Source organism: Lampris incognitus, unplaced genomic scaffold (genome assembly GCF_029633865.1).
Source record: "Lampris incognitus isolate fLamInc1 unplaced genomic scaffold, fLamInc1.hap2 H_5, whole genome shotgun sequence".
Taxonomy (NCBI): domain Eukaryota; kingdom Metazoa; phylum Chordata; class Actinopteri; order Lampriformes; family Lampridae; genus Lampris; species Lampris incognitus.
In genome coordinates, this window is record NW_026611080.1 from 289,938 (window position 1) to 312,794 (window position 22,857).

Sequence of the window (22,857 nt, forward strand, 5' to 3'; positions counted from 1 at the left end):
AAAAGACAGAGCCCTGTGGAACAAACATGAACACTCCATGTTGTGAAAAGCTGGCCAGTGGACCTAATTATGAAATGCAAGTATAGATGACTCCCCATAATTATGAAATGCAAGTATAGATGACTCCCCATAATTATGAAATGCAAGTATAGATGACTCCCCATAATTATGAAATGCAAGTATAGATGACTCCCCATGGTAAAAGATGGAGGTGTAGTCTTGTTGGTCAAGTACTTACTGCCCAGCAGCATTTTACAGTGAACCGGCTTCTCATAGAGGGGCTTTGATGGCTCGGTCCGTCTTCATAGTTCTACAATTTAAGAGAGTAACCCAAAAGACTTCGCTCAAAGATGACGTACCGGAATAAGACATGTCTCTTCCACTCTTGCTGCATTTGTGAGTGCCCTCTTCCTCTAGTAAGTGTAACAGCATCTAAAGTGAATGGGTGAGATGGGGCTGGGACACGATTTCACAGCTAATTAGCCAAGACTCAAACGCAGAATCTTCTACTTTTTTCAGATTCTGAAATGTGCTACTGTAACACTTTACTTACTTGCACTAACAATATTAAAGAAAAGTGCAGGGACTAAAGTCATTTACCAACTAATAATGAATTTAGCAATGCCCTGGATTTGCATAATTAAATAGTTACAATGTAGAGTACTGATACTGATCATTTTATGTGACCTGGAAAGAAATGGGCTCAACACAAGAAATGACAATTCCTGAGCATCCCTACAGACACAAACGGCTGTGTGTGTGGGGGGGGGGGGCCCTGTGATGGCCCGGCGGCCTGTCTAGGGTGTCTCCCCACCTACTGCCCAGTGACTGCTGGGATAGGCTCCAGCATCCCCATGACCTTGAGAGCAGGATAAGCGGTTTGGATAATGGATGGATGGATGTCGGTATGTGTCCTGGTCGCTGCACTAGCGCCTCCTCTGGTCAGTCAGGGCGCCTGTTCATGGGGGCGGGGGAACGGGGGGAAATTGCGTGATCCCCGTATGCGCTACGTCCCCCTGGTGAAACTCCTCACTGTCAGGTGAAAAGAAGCAGCTGGCGACTCCACATGTATTGGAGGAGGCATGCGGTAGTCTGCAGCCCTCCCTGGATTGGCAGAGGGGGCGGAGCAGCAACCAGTGGGGAAGTTGACCAAATTCAATTGGGGAGAAAAGTGTGTGTGTGTGTGTGTGGGGGGGGGGGGTATGACAGTTCAATTATTATTATCATTGGAAGAAGTTGTGTAACATAAAGAATATTAACATTGAAAATAATCCCCAACCTCAAAGATGGCCAAAGAAATTAAAATAAAGGAAATAAAATAGAAGCTGCAGCTTTTGTAATATAGCTATACACATTTAACGTTGGAGCTCTGTCGTTAGTTCCCGTCCAAGCTTACGCGTCCATGGAATGTGTGTGTGTGTGTGTGTGTGTGTGTTGGGGGGGATGATAGTTTGAAAGCAACTGAGACGCGGTGTTTGGAAAATACGTGTCTCAGCTTTTCCCAAACTCCCGCCACATGTGTAATCACCACTGGTTTATGCTTAGACAGCTGCTGTCCTTCTCTGTTCGATGGGCTGGTGCACTGTTTGGGCGTCTTCTGGCTTTGACAAGCGCCCAGTTAGGATAACCACACTTAACCAGGGCCTGTTTAATGTGGGATTTCTCCACTTCCCCGGCCGCTGTGTCGGTGGGGACGTTGTCGGCTCGGTGGTGCAGCGTCCTGATGACTCCTAGTTTGGTGCTCCAGTGGATGATGAGAGTCAAACCTTAAGTCCTGATAAGTATATGTTGGTTTACGGTAAACATCAACAATCACATGTCCTCCATCACCAATTGCAACTTCACAGTGTAAGAAGGCTAACCTGTCATGGTCCACATCCTCCCTGGTGAACTCGACGTGGTGTCCACAGAGTTAAGGTGGTTGGTGAAATGTGCTACGTCCTGAGATTTAATTTTAACCCAGGCGTCGTCCACCAATCTGAACCAGTGGCTAGGTGGTGTCCCTGGATAGGACATCAGAGCCCTCTTTTCCACTTCCTCCATGTACAAGCTGGCCACTATAGCTGAGACTGGGGGAACCCATAGCACACCCATGCTTCTGCCTATAGTACTGCCCCCTGTATGTGACGTACGTGGATTGAAGACACAGCTTCATGAGCAGACACACTTGGTCGGTGTTAAGGTCGGTCCTGTTGATAAGGGTGGGGTCAGCCTTTAATTTCATATGGACTACCTCCACTGCTTCATCAACAAGAATGCATCGTTTCATCCGCCTCCATAATGATGTCCCTCACCTTATCCACAAAATCCATAGTGTTCTGAAAGTGATGTTCAGTACTGCCTACCAACTGCTTAAGAGTAGATGCCAGAAACTTAGAGATGTTACAGGTCACTTAGTTAATCATACAAACAAGAGGCTGTAATGGCACATCCTGTTGATGTGTCTTAGGTAAACCATACAGACTAGGTGTAGCTTCCCCTGCGTATAATCTGTGGTACAAAATTGTGTCAATAGCATCGTCCTGTTCTCAAAGCTTTATACAATCGATCACCTTTTCCTTATGACCACTGCCTGGATCTCGTTTCAGGGGCTCATAAGTATTTATGTGGCTAAGTAACGTCATAACTTTCTCATTTGTGATATTGGGATATACAAACAAAATTGAAATGACAGTCCGTCTGGTTTAATACAACAGTGCGTCTGCCTTTGTCCGCCGGAAGGATGATGATGTTCTTGTCCTCGCTGAGAGTCGTGAGTGCACAGCGTTCACATTGCTGAGGCAGGCTGAAACTTACGTCCGCAGTTGCTCCGCTTTTGGGTCCTTTATGCGTCACTGATTCCGTGGCTGTGACCCGTTCCACTGGCGGGATTTGCCTCGGTCGTGGCAGCAAAATTCAGCCCCTTAGCAAGGACGTCTTCCCCCGCCTGGGTGAGTTGTCTGTTGGACAGCTTCTTCACCCTTGTCCACATCGCCGGCACGTGTCCGGCATCCGTCTCGCTGTCTGCCGTCGAGGTCGCCGTCCGTTGTCTGCCGACGTCTCTGGCGTGCGGCGAGTAGGTCGAACTTCTTTTGCTGCCTGGTTTTCGACTCTCCGTGTTGTGCTCTACGAGCCTTCTCCGTGAACTCAATCCATCCATTTATCCAAACCGCCTATCCTGCTCTCAGGGTCACGGGGATGCCGGAGCCGATCCCAGCAGCCATGTGGTGGTAGGCAGGGAGACACCCTGGACAGGCCACCAGGCCATCACAGGGCATGAAAATGGTCTCATCTAGACACAACAAGAGTCTCCGTTGGATCTACTCCTCTCTGGCTTTCAACGCGTCAGTGGTAGAATTAGTTTGTCTCACCCGTTCGTTCAACAGCTGGCTATGGGCCTTCTGCAGGATCTTGTCAGCTCGGTGGCCCTTGACCGAAGACTCAATTCGCAGGCCCTTAGATGTAATCCTGCTCTGTCTGGGCCCGAGGCTGAATCTCAGGTGGTTCCTGTAGTCTGCCATCTTACGTGCCGTTTGCTCGTACTCGCATACAAGTTTAAGACAATCCTCGCCGAAATGAGTCAGAATGTCTTTATGCGTGCTCAATAATCCAGGTAAGAAAATCAAAGAAAGTTGAGTCGGTTCATCTCGACACGACGTTTACCAAGAGAGAAACGTTTCGTCATCTCTCTGTTATGAATGCTAAACCAACTGAAACAGAAACACGTTAACCGTGCAATACACAGATGTGTCAGACATTTTATTTTCCTCCCCCATTCTTTCTCTCTCTCTTTCTATCTGAAGGTACTGTTGATGAGTGAAAATCAGATTGAGGTGATGAGGGAGGATTTAAGAGGATGCGTCAATCTCAAAGTGTTGGACCTGAGTCATAACTTGCTGCATGAGCACAACGTCGCTGACCAGGCCTGGACTCATGTCACGTAAGTGTTTTTTTAAATTTTATTTGTTTTTATCCACATTCATTCATCCACCCATCCATCCAGCTGTTGCCCTCATACCATGTTGTTGTTCAGGTGTGTCACTTTAGTTTAAGTCAGTGGTTCTCAACCTTTTTGGGGTCCTGGACCCCCTGCGTATTTTTGATCTACCCTGAGGACCCCTCCACCTGATCTTGGGGGAGGTGGGTTGCAATTTGATAGAAACAGTCGAAACTGCATTTTAAATTGCATTATAGCATTTATTCACTCTTTGGGGCAAAAATAAGAGCTTTCAGTTGTAACTTAGATATAGTTAACAAAACAGAATTCTTATGCTGTAACTTTCAGATATATGTAACAAAACAGAATATGTATTCAGTAACTTTCAGATATATGTAACAAAACAGAATATGTATTCAGTAACTTTCAGATATATGTAACAACAGAATATGTATTCAGTAACTTTCAGATATATGTAACAACAGAATATGTATTCAGTAACTTTCAGATATATGTAACAAAACAGAATATGTATTCAGTAACTTTCAGATATATGTAACAAAACAGAATATGTATTCAGTAACTTTCAGATATATGTAACACAACAGAATATGTATTCAGTAACTTTCAGATATATGTAACAAAACAGAATATGTATTCAGTAACTTTCAGATATATGTAACAAAACAGAATATGTATTCAGTAACTTTCAGATATATGTAACAAAACAGAATATGTATTCAGTAACTTTCAGATATATGTAACAAAACAGAATATGTATTCAGTAACTTTCAGATATATGTAACACAACAGAATAGGTATTCAGTAACTTTTAACAATGCAAACGGGAGCGAGATCTCTTATTGAAATACAACAAATTACACTTGTGAAACAGATGTAATTAGAGAAAAAAGTCCTGTTACCCTTTATAGTTTAGGTAGATAAAGGTCTCAGTCACATTTGAGTAAAATAATCCTATTTCTATAAATGTCATAGGATCTTTTTTTTTAAAGATATTTTATTTTCACTGACCCCTTGCAATTACACCACGGACCACTAGGGGTCCGCGGACCCCCGGTTGAGAAACACTGGTTTAAGTGACGGCAGCAGATTCAGGTGGCTCCCTCTCCCTCCCTCCCTGTAGTTGTGACAATAATGAGACAGCTATGTTAATAGCGATTCTTCAGTGCCTCCGGTCCACTAAGTCTGTCTTGATATGGCCATATTGTAAACTGAAAGCTCAATTCTACCCTTGAAAGAGTAGGGCTGCTCTGATTGCCCAGTCTATTTTGTATCACCAGAGCTGCAGCATTCTCTCTCTCTCTCTCTCTCTCTCTCTCTCTCTCTCTCTCTCTCTCTCTCTCTCTCTCTCTCTCTCTCTCTCTCTCTCTCTCTCTCTCTCTCTCTCTCTCTCTCTCTCTCTCACCCAAATCCACACCCCTCCTTTCGCAGTGTAAATTCTGGATTATGATTATTACAGGTGCTGGTGATATGAACGTGCCACCTGTTTAATCCAGACAAGATATAAATACAAATACTGTACAAAATCTGCACTTGTGAATCAGATGCCCATTACTTCCACATAGAAGCGCTGCTTGTGCTATTGTTGACGTTGCACTGCTCTCTTTCTGCAATCTCCGTTTGCACATCAACAAGGCATCGTTTTCTTACTCAGTCATAGGCCATGATATCGCCCCCAAATCATAAAATACATTGGCTTATTGTAATAATTATAATTATGTTTGCGGTTCTCGTTTAATTTGAATGATAAGCTCTTGTACTGACTCATATAAATAGGCCTACATATTTTTGATGAGTGATGTCATTGCTGCCTGTCAGATTTAATCATTTGTCAGTGTGCCATGTAGGGGAATTATCTCTAATGACAATATAATCATGATATTTGAGACAATCTGCATAATTAATTTCCATGAGTTGGTGTGCCTTTTGATCCTGGTATGTCTTTTGGGCACAAAAAGGCTGAGAACCACTGTATTAGGCTACAGAGTGTAACATGTACAACCAAGACTGCAACCTGAGACAGTCTGCCACTACCTCATATCTAACAAACAGCCTGGAAGGATATCCAACATCAATGTGAATATGTTAATGTCTTAGGTAAAGAAGCACTTCAGCCTGATATCTAACGTTCACTCATCTGAGTCCGACACATCGCCATACTATGAAAATTGATTTATAGCTTTCATAGTCAGATTATTATAATTAATGTTATTATCATGATACGTAGATCCAGGACCACAAATACTTGCAAAGGTTTAGCTACAGGTCAGAGCATTATTATGATAAAGCTCAGGAACCTGACGATGGTAATAGTAATTGTTGCTTTGTCCAAAAAACAAAAAAAAATCACACTTACATTAACTGTAATGATGCATGTTATGCCTAATTCACACTACATGACTTTCAGAGTTGTCAGATTGCTGTACTGTTAACACTACACAACTTGCTGTCTCGCAATCGGGAATCTTGAGGTTGTTGTGGTTTTTGCACTACAAAACTGAGTGGCGATAGGGGGTCACACATTACAAAATCTTTCACCAGGGGGACTCTCCGATGAGTCTGTCTGGTCACCAAACTACGTCTTGTCACGAAACATGCAAGAAATTACTCGAGAAATGATGCAATACCGTGTCTTGATGCATGCTCAATAATCCAGGTAAGAAAATCAAAGAAGGTTGAATCAGTTCATCGGGACACGTTTATTGACATATACGTTTCATCACTCGCACTAAGTGACATCTTCAGTCTAAACCAGTGGTTCTCAAACTTTTTCTGTCATGCCCCCCTTTGGAGGAAGAAATATTGTCATGCCCCCCCCCACCCTAACAAAATGGTGACAAAATAGGCCAAGTTTAACTGGATTTAAATGTCATCAAGATCAGGAACAGTCCTTTCACTTTTCTTTCAGTAATTTCTGTCGCACAAACAACAAACACAAGTTCCACTTCAACTTTATCAAACCTCTTTTTGTGACATTTGTCGCTGGATTGCTCCATCAGTCTGTGTGCTTTTTCAAAAACAGAGAAAAACGAAATGAAATTTTAAAATCACTTTACTAGAACAATAACGTCAAAGTTCAATCTGCGCAAAAAAAAAAAGAACAAATGCAGATATTTGGGAAAAACGAGGAGCGTGTCAATTTGTGAGAGCTCAAGACTTACCACTGCATTAGTGGCTGCAATGAGCCTGTTTTGTACTGCACATCTTTTCAAAACGGGGTTGCAGGTTTGATACTGCCACTCTCAAGTCATGCTCAATGTTGAGCTTAGCTCTGTACTTTATTTTAAGTGAGACAACAGCAGAAAAACCCATCTCGTCTCACAGAGATAGGATGTGGCGAAGGGAAGCAGAAGGCCCACGGCCCTCCGTCCCATGAGTGGATACTCCCTCTCCACACCAAGCCAGAATTCACTCAGTGTCTGAGCTGTAAAGCGCCACCTCAGGGTGGAGTCAGACGTCACCTCGATGAACTGGTCCTCTTCAGCAGAGCTGAAATCAGCAGGTGCTGCTGCATTAAATGGATCTGTCACCCAGTCACACTGAGCACTGTTGTTTAGTATTCTTTAAAGAATCCTCTCAGGGAAGAGATGTGCTCCTTAAAACGTGAAATCATTGTGGTGGCTCCAGAATCACCGGTTTCAACAAATTCACTCAGATTCTCTAAGAATCTGCTCTGACAACGACTCCAAAGAGGATAAATCCTCAGTCTCATCACTAGCCAGTCAGACTAGCTTGGTCTAGTCAGAAAGGCACGAACTGAGGAAGCCTCTTGGATGAGAGGCGAAATGTCGTCACGGATATATACCAAGTCCAGTTGCACTTGATTCAACTCCTTTGGATTCTCAAAAACATCAGCATTTCCTTGATCAAGTCACCTGCCCCACATCTCCAGCTTTTGAGTGAATGCACCGATCTTGTTTGCCAGGTGAGGAAGGTACTCGTCTCGGCCATGAAGCTGAAGATTTAATTCATTCAGCTTTCCAAGTATCGCTGATAGGCCGGTTTCATCAGAAATCGTTCATCGCTGAACTTGTTTGCAACTTCATGCATATGCCGCTCTCCGGAAACACCCGAATTTCCTCTCTGAGCTCAAAGACTCGCGACAAACACTTTACCTCGCGAGAGCCACCTAGCGTCGCTGTGAAACGACACAGCCGAAGGTTCAACTGCCATCTCCTCACAGAGTGCAGAGAACAACCGTGCTCTCAGGGGTCTTGTTTTGATGAAATTGACCACGCTAACAACATCGGTCAAAACCTCGTTTAGGTCATGGCTAATCTGTCTTGATGCTAGCCCTTCTCTGTGTATGACCCGGTGCATCCATTATGCATTTGGAGAGACCATCTTGATTGGTGCCTGCAATCCCTTTGTTTTCCCTGCCAAGGTCTGTGCACTATCCGTGCAAATGCCCACACGGTTCTCCCATTTCAGCCCGTATTCTGTCAGCTAACATCCAAGAAGCCCGAAGAGCTTATCAGCTATCGCTCTACTCGGGACCTACTTGCAAAACAGCAAAACCTCACAGTGACTCTGATGTGACAAAGCGCACGTAAGCAATAAACAAGCAGTCTTTACTGCTGTCAGTAGCCTCGTCCACTTGTAAGGCGAAACGTTTGTCTTTCAGTTTTTCTTCAGGGTCGTTTGAAATGTCGCATATACGTCTTGCAGCTGTATAATTGGACAGAGGGACAGCCCTCAATTTTGTGGCGCTTGTCTCATCAAACATAGTTGACACCATATCTAGAGCCGCGAGAGGTATGAGCTCCTCTGCTATTGTGTGTGGTTAATTGCTCTGGGCAATTCTGGATGTGACTTTGTATGATGCCATTAGTGCTTTGTTGTTCACTGATGCAGTTTTTACAAAGCAGTGTAAAGTTTTCTCTGAAAGAACTCGAGTGGCTTATTGACACGACTGGGGTGTAATGTCTCTCTAAGTCTCTTATTTGTTTGGTCTCATACTATCGCTGCCGCCAGAGTTTTCAGACATACACACTGGTCTCTGCTCTTCTCCCACCACATTCACTATGAACCCAAGAGAAAGATAGGCTTCGTCATATTTGCTTAACTTGGTTTTTGATTGATTGCCGTCAGCTAAGCACTTTGTCTCGTTTGTCTCGGAAGCATCGCCTGTCTTTCTTTTCATCCCTGTCAAGTAGCTCTCCATTCTGGGAACCTACAGACTCTGTCTCATGAAAGCACGTTTTGTTGATTGTTCCCCTGTCATGCCCCTATGCCCCCCCCCCCGGTGGGGCGGGACACACTGAGAAACACTGGTCTAAACTGACTGCAGGTATCCCCACCCTTATAAACAATACAGCTGCATGATGACCAAAACCAACGACCAATTTCATATGCAAATATCGGTGTGACCATTACCTAGAGTTACTGTTGCAATGGCCATGTGTACTATTCACAGAGGATTTGGGAATGTTTGCAATCACAGCGTTGTAACATGGTGACAGAACTAAAGGGGGGGGGGCAGGGTCCTAAGAGTACATCTGTCGCCATCTCAAAATGCGGTGATTGCAACTATTCCCCAATTCTGTGTGAATAGTACGAGTTGCCGTTTTAACTCTAATTAATTGTCATGGCAATTTGCATATGAAACTGATTGCTGGTTTCAGTTGTGGCACAGCTGTGGTGGTGGTTTCAGTTGTTGTGCAGCTGTGCTGTTTATAAGGTTGGAGATGCCGCCAGTCAGCTGAGACTGACGAAGTCACATGGACAAGTGATGAAACGTTTCTCCCACTAAACCGTCCAGATGGACTGATGGAACTTTCCGGGATCAGGGCTAAAACTGTGTCGTGTGAACTAGGCATTACTTATCCAGTCGCTTCATGCTAGTCTCCTCAGATTAAAACAAGCCTGTAAATTGGGATTATATTTGTGTACCATGGCATGGGTTGCCCAACACCTCTCGGTTTATTCTGCAGAACAAAGTCCATGCCTCTAACGGCCTTAAATATGGCCAGAACCAGTTTTTTTTATTCTTTATCCAAAAACATCCAGGCTAATTGGCTCATTATGTCAGTATATGCTATGATGTATGGTATGCTATATAATTCAGATGTAATTCATGACACACACGTGGAGGCGTGGAGGTGTTTGGAGGAGATGGCAGTGGGGTTTTTAACTAGGTTAATAACAGTCTTGGAAAGTGAGAGGAGGCCTGAGGAGTGGAGAAGAAGCAAACTGGTACCAATTTTCAAGAACAAGGGTGATGTGCAGAGCTGTAGCAACTACAGAGGTATAAAGTTGATCAGCCACAGCATGAAGATATGGGAAAGAGTAGTAGAAGCCAGGTTAAGACGAGAGGCGATGATTAACGAGCAGTAGTATGGGTTCATGCCAGGAAAGAGCACTACAGATGTGATGTTTGTGTTGAGAATTTTGATGGAGAAGTATAGAGAAGGTCAGAAGGGGTTTGTGTCGTTTTGTGTCTTTGTGGATTTAGAGGAAACATTTGACAGGGTGCCGAGAGAGGAGGTGTGGTATTGTATGAGGAAGTCGGGAGTTGCAGAGAAGTATGTAGGAGTGGTGCAGGATATGTATGAGGGCAGTGTGACAGTGGTGAGGTGTAAAGCAGGAATGACGGATGGGTTCAAGGTGGAGGTGGGATTACATCAAGGATCGGCTCTGAGCCCTTTCTTGTTTGCAGTGGTGCTGGACAGGTTGACGGACGAGATCAGGCAGGAGTCTCGGTGGACTGATGTTTGCAGATGACATTGTGATCTGTAGTGAGAGTAGGGTGCAGGTGGAGGAGAGCCTGGAGAGGTGGAGGTATGCACTGGAGAGAAGAGGAATGAGAGTCAGTAGGAGCAAGACGGAATACATATGCGTGAACGAGAGGGAGGTCAGTGGAATGGTGAGGATGCAAGGAGTGGAGGTGACGAAGGTGGATGAGTTTAAATACTTGGAGTCAACTGTTCAACCTAATGGGTAGTGCAGAAGAGAGGTGAAGAGGAGAGTGCAGGCAGAGTGGAGTGGGTGGAGAAGAGTGTCAGGAGTGATTTGCGACAGAAGGGTAGCAGCAAAGGGTGTCCGGGTGGTGTAGCAGTCTACTCTGTTGCCTACCAACATGGGACATCGCCGGTTCAAGTCCCCGTGTTGCCTCCGGCTTGATCGTGTGTCCTTACAGACACAATTGGCCGAGTCTGCGGGTGGGAAGCCGGATGTGTCCTGGTCGCTGCACTACTGCCTCCTCTGGTTGGTCGTGGCGCCTGTTCGGGGGGGGTGGCGGGGCTGGGGGCAATAGCGTAACCCTCCCACGTGCTACGTCCCCCTGGCACAAATCCTCCCTGTCAGGTGAAAAGAAGCGGCTGGCAACGCCACATGTATCGGAGGAGGCATGTGGTAGTCTGCAGCCCTCCCCAGATTAGCAGAGGTGGTGGAGCAGCGACCGGGACAGCTCGGAAGAGTGGGGTAATTGGCCAAGTACAATTAGGGGAGAAAATGGGGGGAAAAAATCCAGAAAAAAAGGAACAGTAGCAGCAAGAGTTAAAGGGAAGGTTTACAAGGTGGTTGTGAGACCAGCTATGTTATCTGGTTTGGAGACAGTGGCACTGATGAAAAGACAGGAGGAGGAGCTGGAGGTGGCAGAGATGAAGATGCTAAGATTTTCATTGGGAGTGATGAAGAAGGACAGGATTAGGGATGAGTATATTAGAGGGACAGCTCAGGTTGGACGGTTTGGAGACAAAGCAAGAGAGGCAAGATGGAGATGGTTTGGACATGTGTGGAAGAGAGATGCTGGGTATACTGGGAGAAGGATGCTGGATATGGAGCTGCCAGGGAAGAGGAGAAGAGGAAGGCCAAAGAGGAGGTTTATGGATGTGGTGAGGGAGGACATGCAGGTGGCTGGTGTGACAGAGGAAGATGCAGAGGACAGGAAGAGATGGAAACAGATGATCCATTATGGCGCCCCCTAACGGGAGCAGCCAAAAGTAGTAGTAGTAGTAGAAGACTATATAATTCAGATTAGTTATTTGAGTTAATTCAGAGGAAAACAGAGCCTAGGCGGCAGCACGGCAGCACAGTGGGTAGCGCGGTTACCTCACAGCAAGAAGGTCCTGGGTTCGAATCCCGGGGTAGTCCAACCTTGGGGGTCATCCCGGGTCGTCCTCTGTGTGGAGTTTGCATGTTCTCCCCGTGTCTGTGTGGGTTTCCTCCGGGTGCTCCGGTTTCCTCCCACAGTCCAAAGACATGTAGGTCAGGTGACTCGGCCATACCAAATTGTCCCTAGGTATGACTGTGTGTGTGTGTGTGTGTGTGTGTGTGTGTGTGTGTGTGTGTGTGTGTGTGTGTGTGTGTGTGTGTGTGTGTGTGTGTGTGTGTGTGTGTGTGATGGCCTGGCAGCCTGTCCAGGGTGTCTCCCCGCCTGTCGCCCAGTGACTGCTGGGATAGGCTCCAGCATTCCGGCGACCCTGAGAGCAGGATAAGCGGTTGGGATAATGGATGGATGGATAGATCCCAGGCTTTGCATAATGCATTTTGTTGGGTGGTTTGCTTGGAGCAGCTGACTACTTCATAGCCTTGGCTTTTGCAAATGAGCTCAGAAGAAGGTCCTATTTATTTGTCAGTGTTAACGTTGGCCTACTTGACTGAAAAATAGGAGACTGGCCATCGACAGTTACGTGTATGCATGTAGCCTATTAATTTGTCACAGCCCATTGTTAGTGGAATATCAATGCATATAAAAACTCTGCACACTCTGCACGCCACCCCCCCCCCCCCGGGCAACCCAGGTTAAAAATACCTGGAACCGCCACTGGTTCCACGAAACGGCATTTACACCGTCGTAAATTTCTGCACACTTGACGTACGTTCTGCCAACATTGCGTCCCTGCCAGTCGAATTCTGCCGTAGTGTGGTGCGCCCCCGAGTTGCACACGTCCAAGTACATTAGTCCACGGAAAATGTCGCACATTCAAAAAGTTGTAGTCTCTATCTGTCTGGGTCCAAACAAACCACTCCACAACCATCTTCAAAAGGATTAAAATTAAGGGCTATTCCTGAGCATTTTTTCGAAGATGATCTTCAACTCTTTTTCCACCCCCCACCCCCCCCCCCCATTTTCATTCACCTTCTGTAGTCCCACTGTTGGCCACAAGAGTATGCACTAATGTTTTAAATGGGCAGTGTGTTCAGCTTCTTTTTGTGCATGCCTTCTTCCAGACCGGCTGTTATCGCCGGACTGCTGCCGCTAACAGGATTTGTAAAAATGGATTATCCTCAAACGAGGATAAACCAGATCCGTTTTCTTGAGCAGTTTTCCTGTCATCACTGTGATGTTGATGCTCTGACTTGCAACCCCCCCCCCCCCACACACACACACACAGACACACACAAATGTGCTCACACCACGCCCATAAAAACGCATGTATCTGCATGCACATACACCCACATGTACCAAATCACGACAGCTGACCTTGTGTACTGAGATAAACATGAGCACCGGGAATGGCTTGAGGGTGTGTGTGTGTGTGTGTGTGTGTGTGTGTGTGTGTGTGTTTTGAGTATGGTGAATTCCAGTGGGCTTTTCTTTGCTCCATGGGATCCTTGCGAGCCGCAGTGGGCGCTTCAGGGGAAAAGAGAGAGAGAGAGAGAGAGAGGAGAGAGAGAGAGAGAGAGAGAGAGAGGAGAGAGAGAGAGAGAGAGAGAGAGAGAGAGAGAGAGAGAGAGAGAGAGAGAGAGAGAGAGAGAGAGAGAGAGAGAGAGAGAGAGAGAGAGAGAGAGAGAGAGAGAGAGAGAGAGAGAGAGAGAGGAGAGAGAGAGAGAGAGGAGAGAGAGAGAGAGAGAGAGAGAGAGAGAGGAGAGAGAGAGAGAGAGAGAGAGAGAGAGAGAGAGAGAGAGAGAGAGAGAGCCAGCCAGCCAGCCAGCCAGCCAGCCAGCCAGCCAGCCATTGGATACTGCTGAACAAACACAACAAAAGAGGACGCAGAAATCGAACAGTGACGGCGTTTAATAACCGAAAAAGAATGAAGGAACGCTGGCCAGAAGAAAAGAGCATTGTTGGAGGGGGGAAGTAAGAGAACCACAAAAATGGTGAAAAAACAAAAACAGAGATATGGAGCTGAAGCCGTTTGAAATGGGGCTAAAATGGAGTTCTGGTGTAACCTGAGGCCCGTTAACCCGGTTACACTCTGAGCCGGCATTTGACCCTCGACTCATAACTTACTTGACGCCTGACCTTTGACCTCATTAGTGGCCAGACAAGCGCGTTTATTAGGGGGTCTGCTATTGTAAAAGCTGGCCAGGGAACAGTGTAGATAGATAAAGTCCTAGCTCTCCCAAACATTCTTACCCTTATCGCCTGCATTTCCTCTCCCATCCATCAGGGGGAGACACACTATTTTACTATTTAGTATTAATAAAGAGATGCATACCTGTCGGTAATAATGTAGTGAAATTACGTTCTAGTGCATAATTACATTCATACTAGTACAATAACCACCCCCCCCTTTTCTCACCAATTGTATCCGGCCAATTACCCCACTCTTCCGAGCCGTCCCGGTCGCTGCTCCGCCCCCTCTGCCGACCCGGGGAGGGCTGCAGACTACCACGTGCCTCCTCCCATACACGTGGAGTCACCAGACACTTCTTTTCACCTGACAGTGAGGAGTTTCACCAGGGGGATGTAGCGCGTGGAGGGATCACGCTGCCCCCCCCCCTCCGAACAGGCGCCCCGACTGACCAGAGGAGGCGCTAGTGCGGCGACCAGGACACATACCCACATCCAGCTTCCCACCCGCAGACACGGCCAATTGTGTCTGTAGGGACGCCCGACCAAGCCGGAGGTAACACGGGGATTCGAACCGGCGATCCCCGTGTTGGTAGGCGACGGGATGGTCCGCTATGCTACCCGGACGCCCCCCACCTTGCTTTACTTTTGTATTGTAATGACCTGCTTAGATCTCCTTTTCGACGCCATTTTTCTGGTTAGCGCTAGCTACGTCGCGGGACCCGCGGTTTATTTTTTGACCGCGTGCTACCGCCCGCGGCGAGGTCAAAACCGCCCGCGCTCGCCAGATTTGCGTTGGGTCCCGCGGGACTCGCCGCAGTCCTCCACGTGTAGACAACAGTGCGGCGTGGCTTGATCCAAGGCGACGAAACCAGAAACGCGACGCTGCAAACTGTAAACGCCACGAACAAGGGGATGGCGGCGGCTTCTGGGGCTTTTCTACAGCGGAGCCGAACGGTTCCGATCCCAGAACGAAACCGTCCCGGTGGCGTTCCCATTAACTCGCGGTTTGGTGTGGAGCGGATCCAAGCTGGTGGGCGGGCTTAATGACGTCAGTAGTCAACGATTAGTCTTAAATTTACGTCACATCCGGTGACTCCGCGTCCGACGTGGCGCTGATGTCCTGCAGAGCCGTTATTACCTCCTGCGCTGATGCACGCTCTGAACTCACACCAGCAGCTGTTCCGTCTTTTTCCATCAGGAAGCTACATGTATTGTAGCGAATTCGGGGGGGGGCAGTCCGGGAGACCGTCGCCACGGCCGGGACGCGAACCTGTGTCTCCCGCTCCGCAAGCGACGACGTTAACCAGTCGACTAAAGGGTCCGACCCGTTAGTAAAGGACCAACGTGTCTACTTATCCATGCACGTTACAGTATGAATCGGTGTCGCGGTCAGTGGAGGAGACGCGAGCTGTGATTGACGTCTGTTCCAAGGGCAGCATCATTGGTTGTAGTCTTGTTAGTGTTTCTGTGGGACTTCCTCGTCCTTATTTCAGCTCCGACGCTCGTGGAAACACAAACGGTAACCAGCAGTGGTGTACAGCCTCGACGTGCGAATAGAAAACAACATATCGGGGTGGCGTAGTGGTCTATTCTGTTGCCTCCCAACACAGGGATCGCCTGTTCGAATCCCCGTGTTACCTCCGGCTTGACACGACTGGCCGTGTCTGCAGGTGGGAATCCGGACGTGGATATATGTCCTGGTCGTTGCACTAGCGCCTCCTCTGGTTCTGGTCGGTCGGGGGAACCGGGGGGGGGGGGATAGCGTGATCCTCCCACGCGCTACGTCCCCCTGGGGAAACTCCTCACCGTCAGGTGAAAGAAAGTTGCGGGCGACTCCACGTGTATGGGAGGAGGCGTGTGGTAGTCTGCAGCCCTCCCGCGGACCGGCAGAGGGGGCGGTAGATGCTTTCAAAGGAACTGAGTCAAGACCGGCGCACACCACCGCAGAAACGGAGGACGAGTCATACGCCGTCTGTCGCCAACGCTGGGAGCACCAGCGGACATTAGTGAGACATGAAGGCTGCTATATTTAGCACTGCTGTGCACATGGAGCAAAAACCATTCTCCCATAGAACATACCGGTCTGCAGGGGCGTCGACGCCCAGGAATACTACAGTATTCCGAGTGCTCGCGACTCGTCACGTGGACGCGCATCAGCCCCGAGGCTCGACGCCGCCAGTGTGCGCAGGGCTTCCCGCTGAAGTGAACCGAGGCGTTTCTGTTTACTCACGTCGGCCGGTGCCAGTGTGCGTCGGCCTCATCGGGACTTTTCCAAACCCGTTTGGCGCCAAGCTGAACCGCTTCCAGAGACGGACGGACACCCATCCGTGACGCAGCAAACTTGAAACTGGACCGAAAGGGAAGGGAAAGAGTGAAAAGTTAAAATAGGCCCACACTAAATTAAGCTGAGCTGTGTTGGTGCTGGTTCTGGTTCTTGCGGTGTCATGGAGCCCTCTGTTATTGTGGCCTCCTGCTGGGTGTGAAGGGACTGGGAGCAGGCCTCCGGACCTGACTCTGATCCGAGTTCAGCCTCAGACCGCCAGCATCCCGAGGCCCTCGGACTCACTCCTGGTTTATTAACATGAGTCATCCATCCAGCAGTGTGTGTGTGTGTGTGTGTGTGTGTGTGTGATAAGGTAATAAAATATGTGTAATACTCTGATTTCCTTCCTAAGCTTAGAGGATAGAAGACAAAGAGGTTTTACCTTATACTTCATTATCCTGTCCGCCCAGCATCTCTCTTTATGCACGCCCATGTGTGATGGCTCAGGTCTGTTCCCTGTCTGTGTTCCTGTCTGTGTTCCCTGTCTGTGTTGACTGTCAGTGTTCTCTGTCTGTGTTCCTGTCTGTGATCCCTGTCTGTGTTCCTGTCTGTGTTCTCTGTCTGTGATCCCTGTCTGTGTTCCTGTCTGTGTTGACTGTCTGTGTTCCCTGTCTGTGATCCCTGTCTGTGTTCCTGTCTGTGTTGACTGTCTGTGTTCTCTGTCTGTGTTCCTGTCTGTGATCCCTGTCTGTGTTCCTGTCTGTGATCCCTGTCTGTGTTCCTGTCTGTGTTCTCTGTCTGTGTTCCTGTCTGTGATCCCTGTCTGTGTTCCTGTCAGTGTTCTCTGTCTGTGTTCCTGTCTGTGATCCCTGTCTGTGTTCCTGTCTGTGTTCTCTGTCTGTGTTCCTGTCTGTGATCCCTGTCTGTGTTCTCTGTCTGTGTTCCTGTCTGTGATCCCTGTCTGTGTTCTCTGTCTGTGTTCTCTGTCTGTGATCCCTGTCTGTGTTCCTGTCTGTGTTGACTGTCTGTGTTCCCTGTCTGTGATCCCTGTCTGTGTTCCTGTCTGTGTTGACTGTCTGTGTTCTCTGTCTGTGTTCCTGTCTGTGATCCCTGTCTGTGTTCCTGTCTGTGTTCCTGTCTGTGATCCCTGTCTGTGTTCTCTGTCTGTGTTCCTGTCTGTGATCCCTGTCGGTGTTCTCTGTCTGTGTTCCTGTCTGTGATCCCTGTCTGTGTTCCTGTCTGTGTTCCTGTCTGTGTTGACTGTCAGTGTTCTCTGTCTGTGTTCCTGTCTGTGATCCCTGTCTGTGTTCCTGTCTGTGATCCCTGTCTGTGTTCTCTGTCTGTGTTCCTGTCTGTGATCCCTGTCTGTGTTCCTGTCTGTGTTGACTGTCTGTGTTCTCTGTCTGTGTTCCTGTCTGTGATCCCTGTCTGTGTTCCTGTCTGTGATCCCTGTCTGTGTTCCTGTCTGTGTTCTCTGTCTGTGTTCCTGTCTGTGATCCCTGTCTGTGTTCCTGTCAGTGTTCTCTGTCTGTGTTCCTGTCTGTGATCCCTGTCTGTGTTCCTGTCTGTGTTCTCTGTCTGTGTTCCTGTCTGTGATCCCTGTCTGTGTTCTCTGTCTGTGTTCCTGTCTGTGATCCCTGTCTGTGTTCTCTGTCTGTGTTCTCTGTCTGTGATCCCTGTCTGTGTTCCTGTCTGTGTTGACTGCCTGTGTTCCCTGTCTGTGATCCCTGTCTGTGTTCCTGTCTGTGTTGACTGTCTGTGTTCTCTGTCTGTGTTCCTGTCTGTGATCCCTGTCTGTGTTCCTGTCTGTGTTCCTGTCTGTGATCCCTGTCTGTGTTCTCTGTCTGTGTTCCTGTCGGTGTTCTCTGTCTGTGTTCCTGTCTGTGATCCCTGTCTGTGTTCCTGTCTGTGTTCCTGTCTGTGTTGACTGTCAGTGTTCTCTGTCTGTGTTCCTGTCTGTGATCCCTGTCTGTGTTCCTGTCTGTGATCCCTGTCTGTGTTCTCTGTCTGTGTTCCTGTCTGTGATCCCTGTCTGTGTTCCTGTCTGTGTTCTCTGTCTGTGTTGACTGTCTGTGTTCCTGTCTGTGTTGACTGTCTGTGTTGACTGTCTGTGTTACTGTCTGTGTTCCTGTCTGTGTTGACTGCCTGTGATCCCTGTCTGTGTTGACTGTCTGTGTTCCTGTCTGTGTTGACTGTCTGTGTTGACTGTCTGTGTTCCTGTCTGTGTTGACTGTCTGTGTTGACTGCCTGTGATCCCTGTCTGTGTTGACTGTCTGTGTTGACTGTCTGTGTTCCTGTCTGTGTTGACTGTCTGTGTTCCTGTCTGTGTTGACTGTCTGTGTTCCTGTCTGTGATCCCTGTCTGTGTTGACTGTCTGTGTTCCTGTCTGTGTTGACTGTCTGTGTTGACTGTCTGTGTTCCTGTCTGTGTTGACTGTCTGTGTTGACTGTCTGTGTTGACTGTCTGTGTTCCTGTCTGTGTTGACTGTCTGTGTTCCTGTCTGTGTTGACTGTCTGTGTTGACTGTCTGTGTTCCTGTCTGTGTTGACTGTCTGTGTTCCTGTCTGTGTTGACTGTCTGTGTTGACTGTCTGTGTTCCTGTCTGTGTTGACTGCCTGTGATCCCTGTCTGTGTTCCTGTCTGTGTTGACTGCCTGTGTTCCTGTCTGTGTTACTGTCTGTGTTCCTGTCTGTGTTGACTGCCTGTGATCCCTGTCTGTGTTCCTGTCTGTGTTGACTGTCTGTGATCCCTGTCGGTGTTCTCTGTCTGTGTTCCTGTCTGTGTTGACTGTCTGTCTCGACTGTCTGTGATCCCTGTCTGTGTTCCTGTTTGTGTTTACTCTGTGTTCCTGTCTGTGTTGACTGTCTGTGTTCCTGTCTGTGTTGACTGTCTGTCTCGACTGTCTGTGTTGACTGTCTGTGTTCCTGTCTGTGTTGACTGTCTGTGTTGACTCTGTGTTCCTGTCTGTGTTGACTGTCTGTGATCCCTGTCTGTGTTCCTGTCTGTGTTGACTGTCTGTGATCCCTGTCTGTTGTCCCTGTCTGTGTTCCTGTCTGTGTCCCTGTCTGTGTTGACTGTCTGTGTTGACTGTCTGTGTTCCTGTCTGTGTTGACTGTCTGTGTTCCTGTCTGTGTTGACTCTGTGTTCCTGTCTGTGTTGACTGTCTGTGTTCCTGTCTGTGTTGACTGTCTGTGTTCCTGTCTGTGTTGACTGTCTGTGTTCCTGTCTGTGTTGACTGTCTGTGTTCCTGTCTGTGTTGACTGCCTGTGATCCCTGTCTGTGTTCCTGTCTGTGTTGACTGTCTGTAATCCCTGTCTGTGTTGACTGTCTGTAATCCCTGTCTGTGTTGACTGTCTGTGTTCCTGTCTGTGATCCCTGTCTGTGTTCCTGTCTGTGTTGACTGTCTGTAATCCCTGTCTGTGTTGACTGTCTGTGTTACCTGTCTGTGTTGACTGTCTGTGTTCCCTGTCTGTGTTCCTCTCTGTTTTGACTGTCTGTGTTCCCTGTCTGTGTTCCTCTCTGTTTTGACTGTCTGTGTTCCCTGTCTGTGTTCCTGTCTGTGTTGACTGTCGGTGTTCTCTGTCTGTGTTCCTGTCTGTGTTCCTGTCTCTGTTGACTGCCTGTGTTACCTGTCTGTGTTGACTGTCTGTGTTCCTGTCTGTGTTCCTGTCTGTGTTCTCTGTCTGTGTTCCTGTCTGTGTTGACTGTCTGTGTTCTCTGTCTGTGTTGACTGTCTGTGTTCCTGTCTGTGTTGACTGTCTGTGTTCTCTGTCTGTGTTGACTGTCTGTGTTCCTGTCTGTGTTCTCTGTCTGTGTTGACTGTCTGTGTTCCTGTCTGTGTTCTCTGTCTCTGTTACCTGTCTGTGTTGACTGTCTGTGTTCCTGTCTGTGTTCTCTGTCTCTGTTACCTGTCTGTGTTACCTGTCTGTGTTCCTGTCTGTGTTGACTGTCTGTGTTCCTGTAAGAACACAATATTCACTATATTCCACCTCTCTCTGTCTCGTGTGTGTGTGTGTGTGGTTTTTTGAGTATATATGAATTCGGCATACAAAGCAGACATATGCTATACAACAATTTGTCTTTGGAGGTGTGTGTGTGTATGCTTGCGCGTGCGCGTGTGTCTATGTGTGCATCCAGGTGTGTGTCTATGTGTGCATCCAGGTGTGTGTCTATGTGTGCACCCAGGTGTGTGTGTGTGCACCAGTCAGTAGCGTAGCCAGAAATTTGCTGGTGGGTGGTCGTACATGAAACTAGGTGGGCAAATTAAGTTCCTCTAATAGGCCTGTGTGCATATAGACACAATAACTACAATGTAGCCTTTGTGCAAGTCCATAGTTGTGATATCCAGGGGACACTTTTATGACTCTGCTCATAAACCAATAAATCACTCAGACACAGAGCTACAATCAACGTCGATCTTTATTCGGAGCCTTCAATTAACTTTTTAAAAACAAACATCCGGGTTCCCAGCATGCATTGCTCACACACCTACGGCAAGTAGTGCAGGACAAAAACATAACAATAGCTACATGATATTACCACGTGTATTTTTTGATCGCCAGTTTTGTGATTACACAAGCCAATGTTTAGCACAATATGAATTATATATGTCCTATATACTTGTATAGTTACAATAGCGTTACTATGTTTATACACAGGTATTAGACATTTACAAGTAGCCTACGTAAGAACAAGAACATATTATCGCCTACCATTGTTGTCAAAATCACAGCACAAGACGACGTGGCTTGGTGTTGAACATCAAAATGATTTCATCATGATCCAATGATGGTCGGTTCTCTTTCGAACGAGAGCGGTGACAGATTGTTCAGGCGGCCGGTGAGCACCGACGCCCTGTTGCTGGTTTTGATCCGACTGACAGTCGAGAAAAGGCCGTTCTACTGTGCAGCTCGTAATGGGCAGAGTGATGACGGCTCGAAGGAGACTGGTCGTGTCGGGAAATATGTCTTTAGGACAGCTGTCAAGAACCTCGATGAGGGATGGATAGGAACGACCCTCGGTTAAGCTGGTGTAAACCAACAGTCTGTTCTGCATCCTCCACAGAAACGCCAGAATGTGTGCAGGCCAGGGTGGCAGTATCGCTGTCATTTGACCAAATGAGTCGGATCGGGGCAGACAGGCGGCGGAGGCCTTCATTATCCCATATGAGTCGTTCTGAAAACGGCTGTTGAGCTCTGGAAGTTGTCGGTCCAACGTCTCGTTGCATAATGCCCGTAGATCCGAGTCGCTGCTAACAGATGCTGCTCTCCCCAGTGTGTAGATGTAACGTGCGCGTCCCCAAACCTGGCTGGCAGGTTTCTGTTTCGGGAAATGGTGATGTCCCAGTTGTAGATTGCACGTTTGACCCTTTACTCCTCAGTAAGCTTGATGACTTCATCGAAATCACCGGTAGAATTGTCTCTGAAAGCACCGAAACTGTCTTTAAGGCCTTCGATAAGATCAGTGCAATCTGTGATTGGCAGAGAGGGGGACTGTCAGCCTTTAGTAGGGAAATCACCGGCGTCAAACAGCTTGGAGGAGGTGACTAATAAGAGCACACATTTTTTGGCTTGCGTTTGCTGTAGGAGAGACTCTGCGTCAACTTTAGTCTGACCTGCGCTATCGGCGAATTCAGCGAGAGTTTGCAGTGTTGCGTCAAACAGAGTTAAAACTCGATGCACTGAGCCAGACTTTGAGCTCCGTCCGGTGTCAGTGGACCTCTCCAGTTCGAGACACGGTCTGTGTGGGTGCAGTTGCTGTTGAATTTCTAAAAATCTGGCATGCCGGTTTGTTCCAGTCGTGAAATGATACGGACTGTTCAACATTTCAAAAACAGTGGCCACGCTAGGAGATGCCTGCGACGCCGTACAAGGCACAAGGTCTAAGCGGTGTGAGCTACACTGTACATGGGTTGCTTTGGGGAAAGTTTCCTTCAAAATTGTCCGAACCCCACCTCGACTACCAGACATAACCGCGGCCCCAACAAAACCGAGTCCAACACACAAGGCAGGGTCCAGTTCTAGAAGAAAGTTGCCCTTATTCAGAGTTTCCTCGCTCTCGCGGTGGCCACGTAATGGTATGTCCTGCTTGCCACACAAAGGCCGATAAAGGACACATTGGCTGCATGTGCGTCCCCATTGAGCGGATTAAGGATACTTTCTCGTCCTGGCTGGTGGCTTTCTCTAAAGGCCTTGGCTTTGACCACTGCAGAAGAATGTGCTTTGCTAGCTTCATGTTTAGCACATAACTGGCTCACGTGTCTCCGGTCATTGAAACCAGCCTTAATGAACCGATCCTCCATGCCCGCGTCGGGGAAATGGTGGCGTGGTTGGCAAAACACCGCGTTTCTCGATATGCTATACTCCATCCCAGGGGTGGGTAACCAAGGGGCCATGGAGAGCCAGGTGTATGCAGG

General features: G+C 47.8%; 1 protein-coding gene across 1 annotated transcript in view; it reads left to right on the forward strand.

The window, feature by feature from the left end:
• si:dkey-32e6.6 (extracellular matrix protein 2) overlaps positions 1 to 22,857 on the forward strand; it is a 50,526-nt gene that overhangs the window by 12,332 nt on the left and 15,337 nt on the right. Inside the window, exon 8 of the mRNA XM_056301725.1 lies at positions 3,783 to 3,919. Coding sequence (XP_056157700.1) covers positions 3,783 to 3,919 — 137 coding nt within the window. The remainder of the gene's footprint in view (positions 1 to 3,782; positions 3,920 to 22,857) is intronic.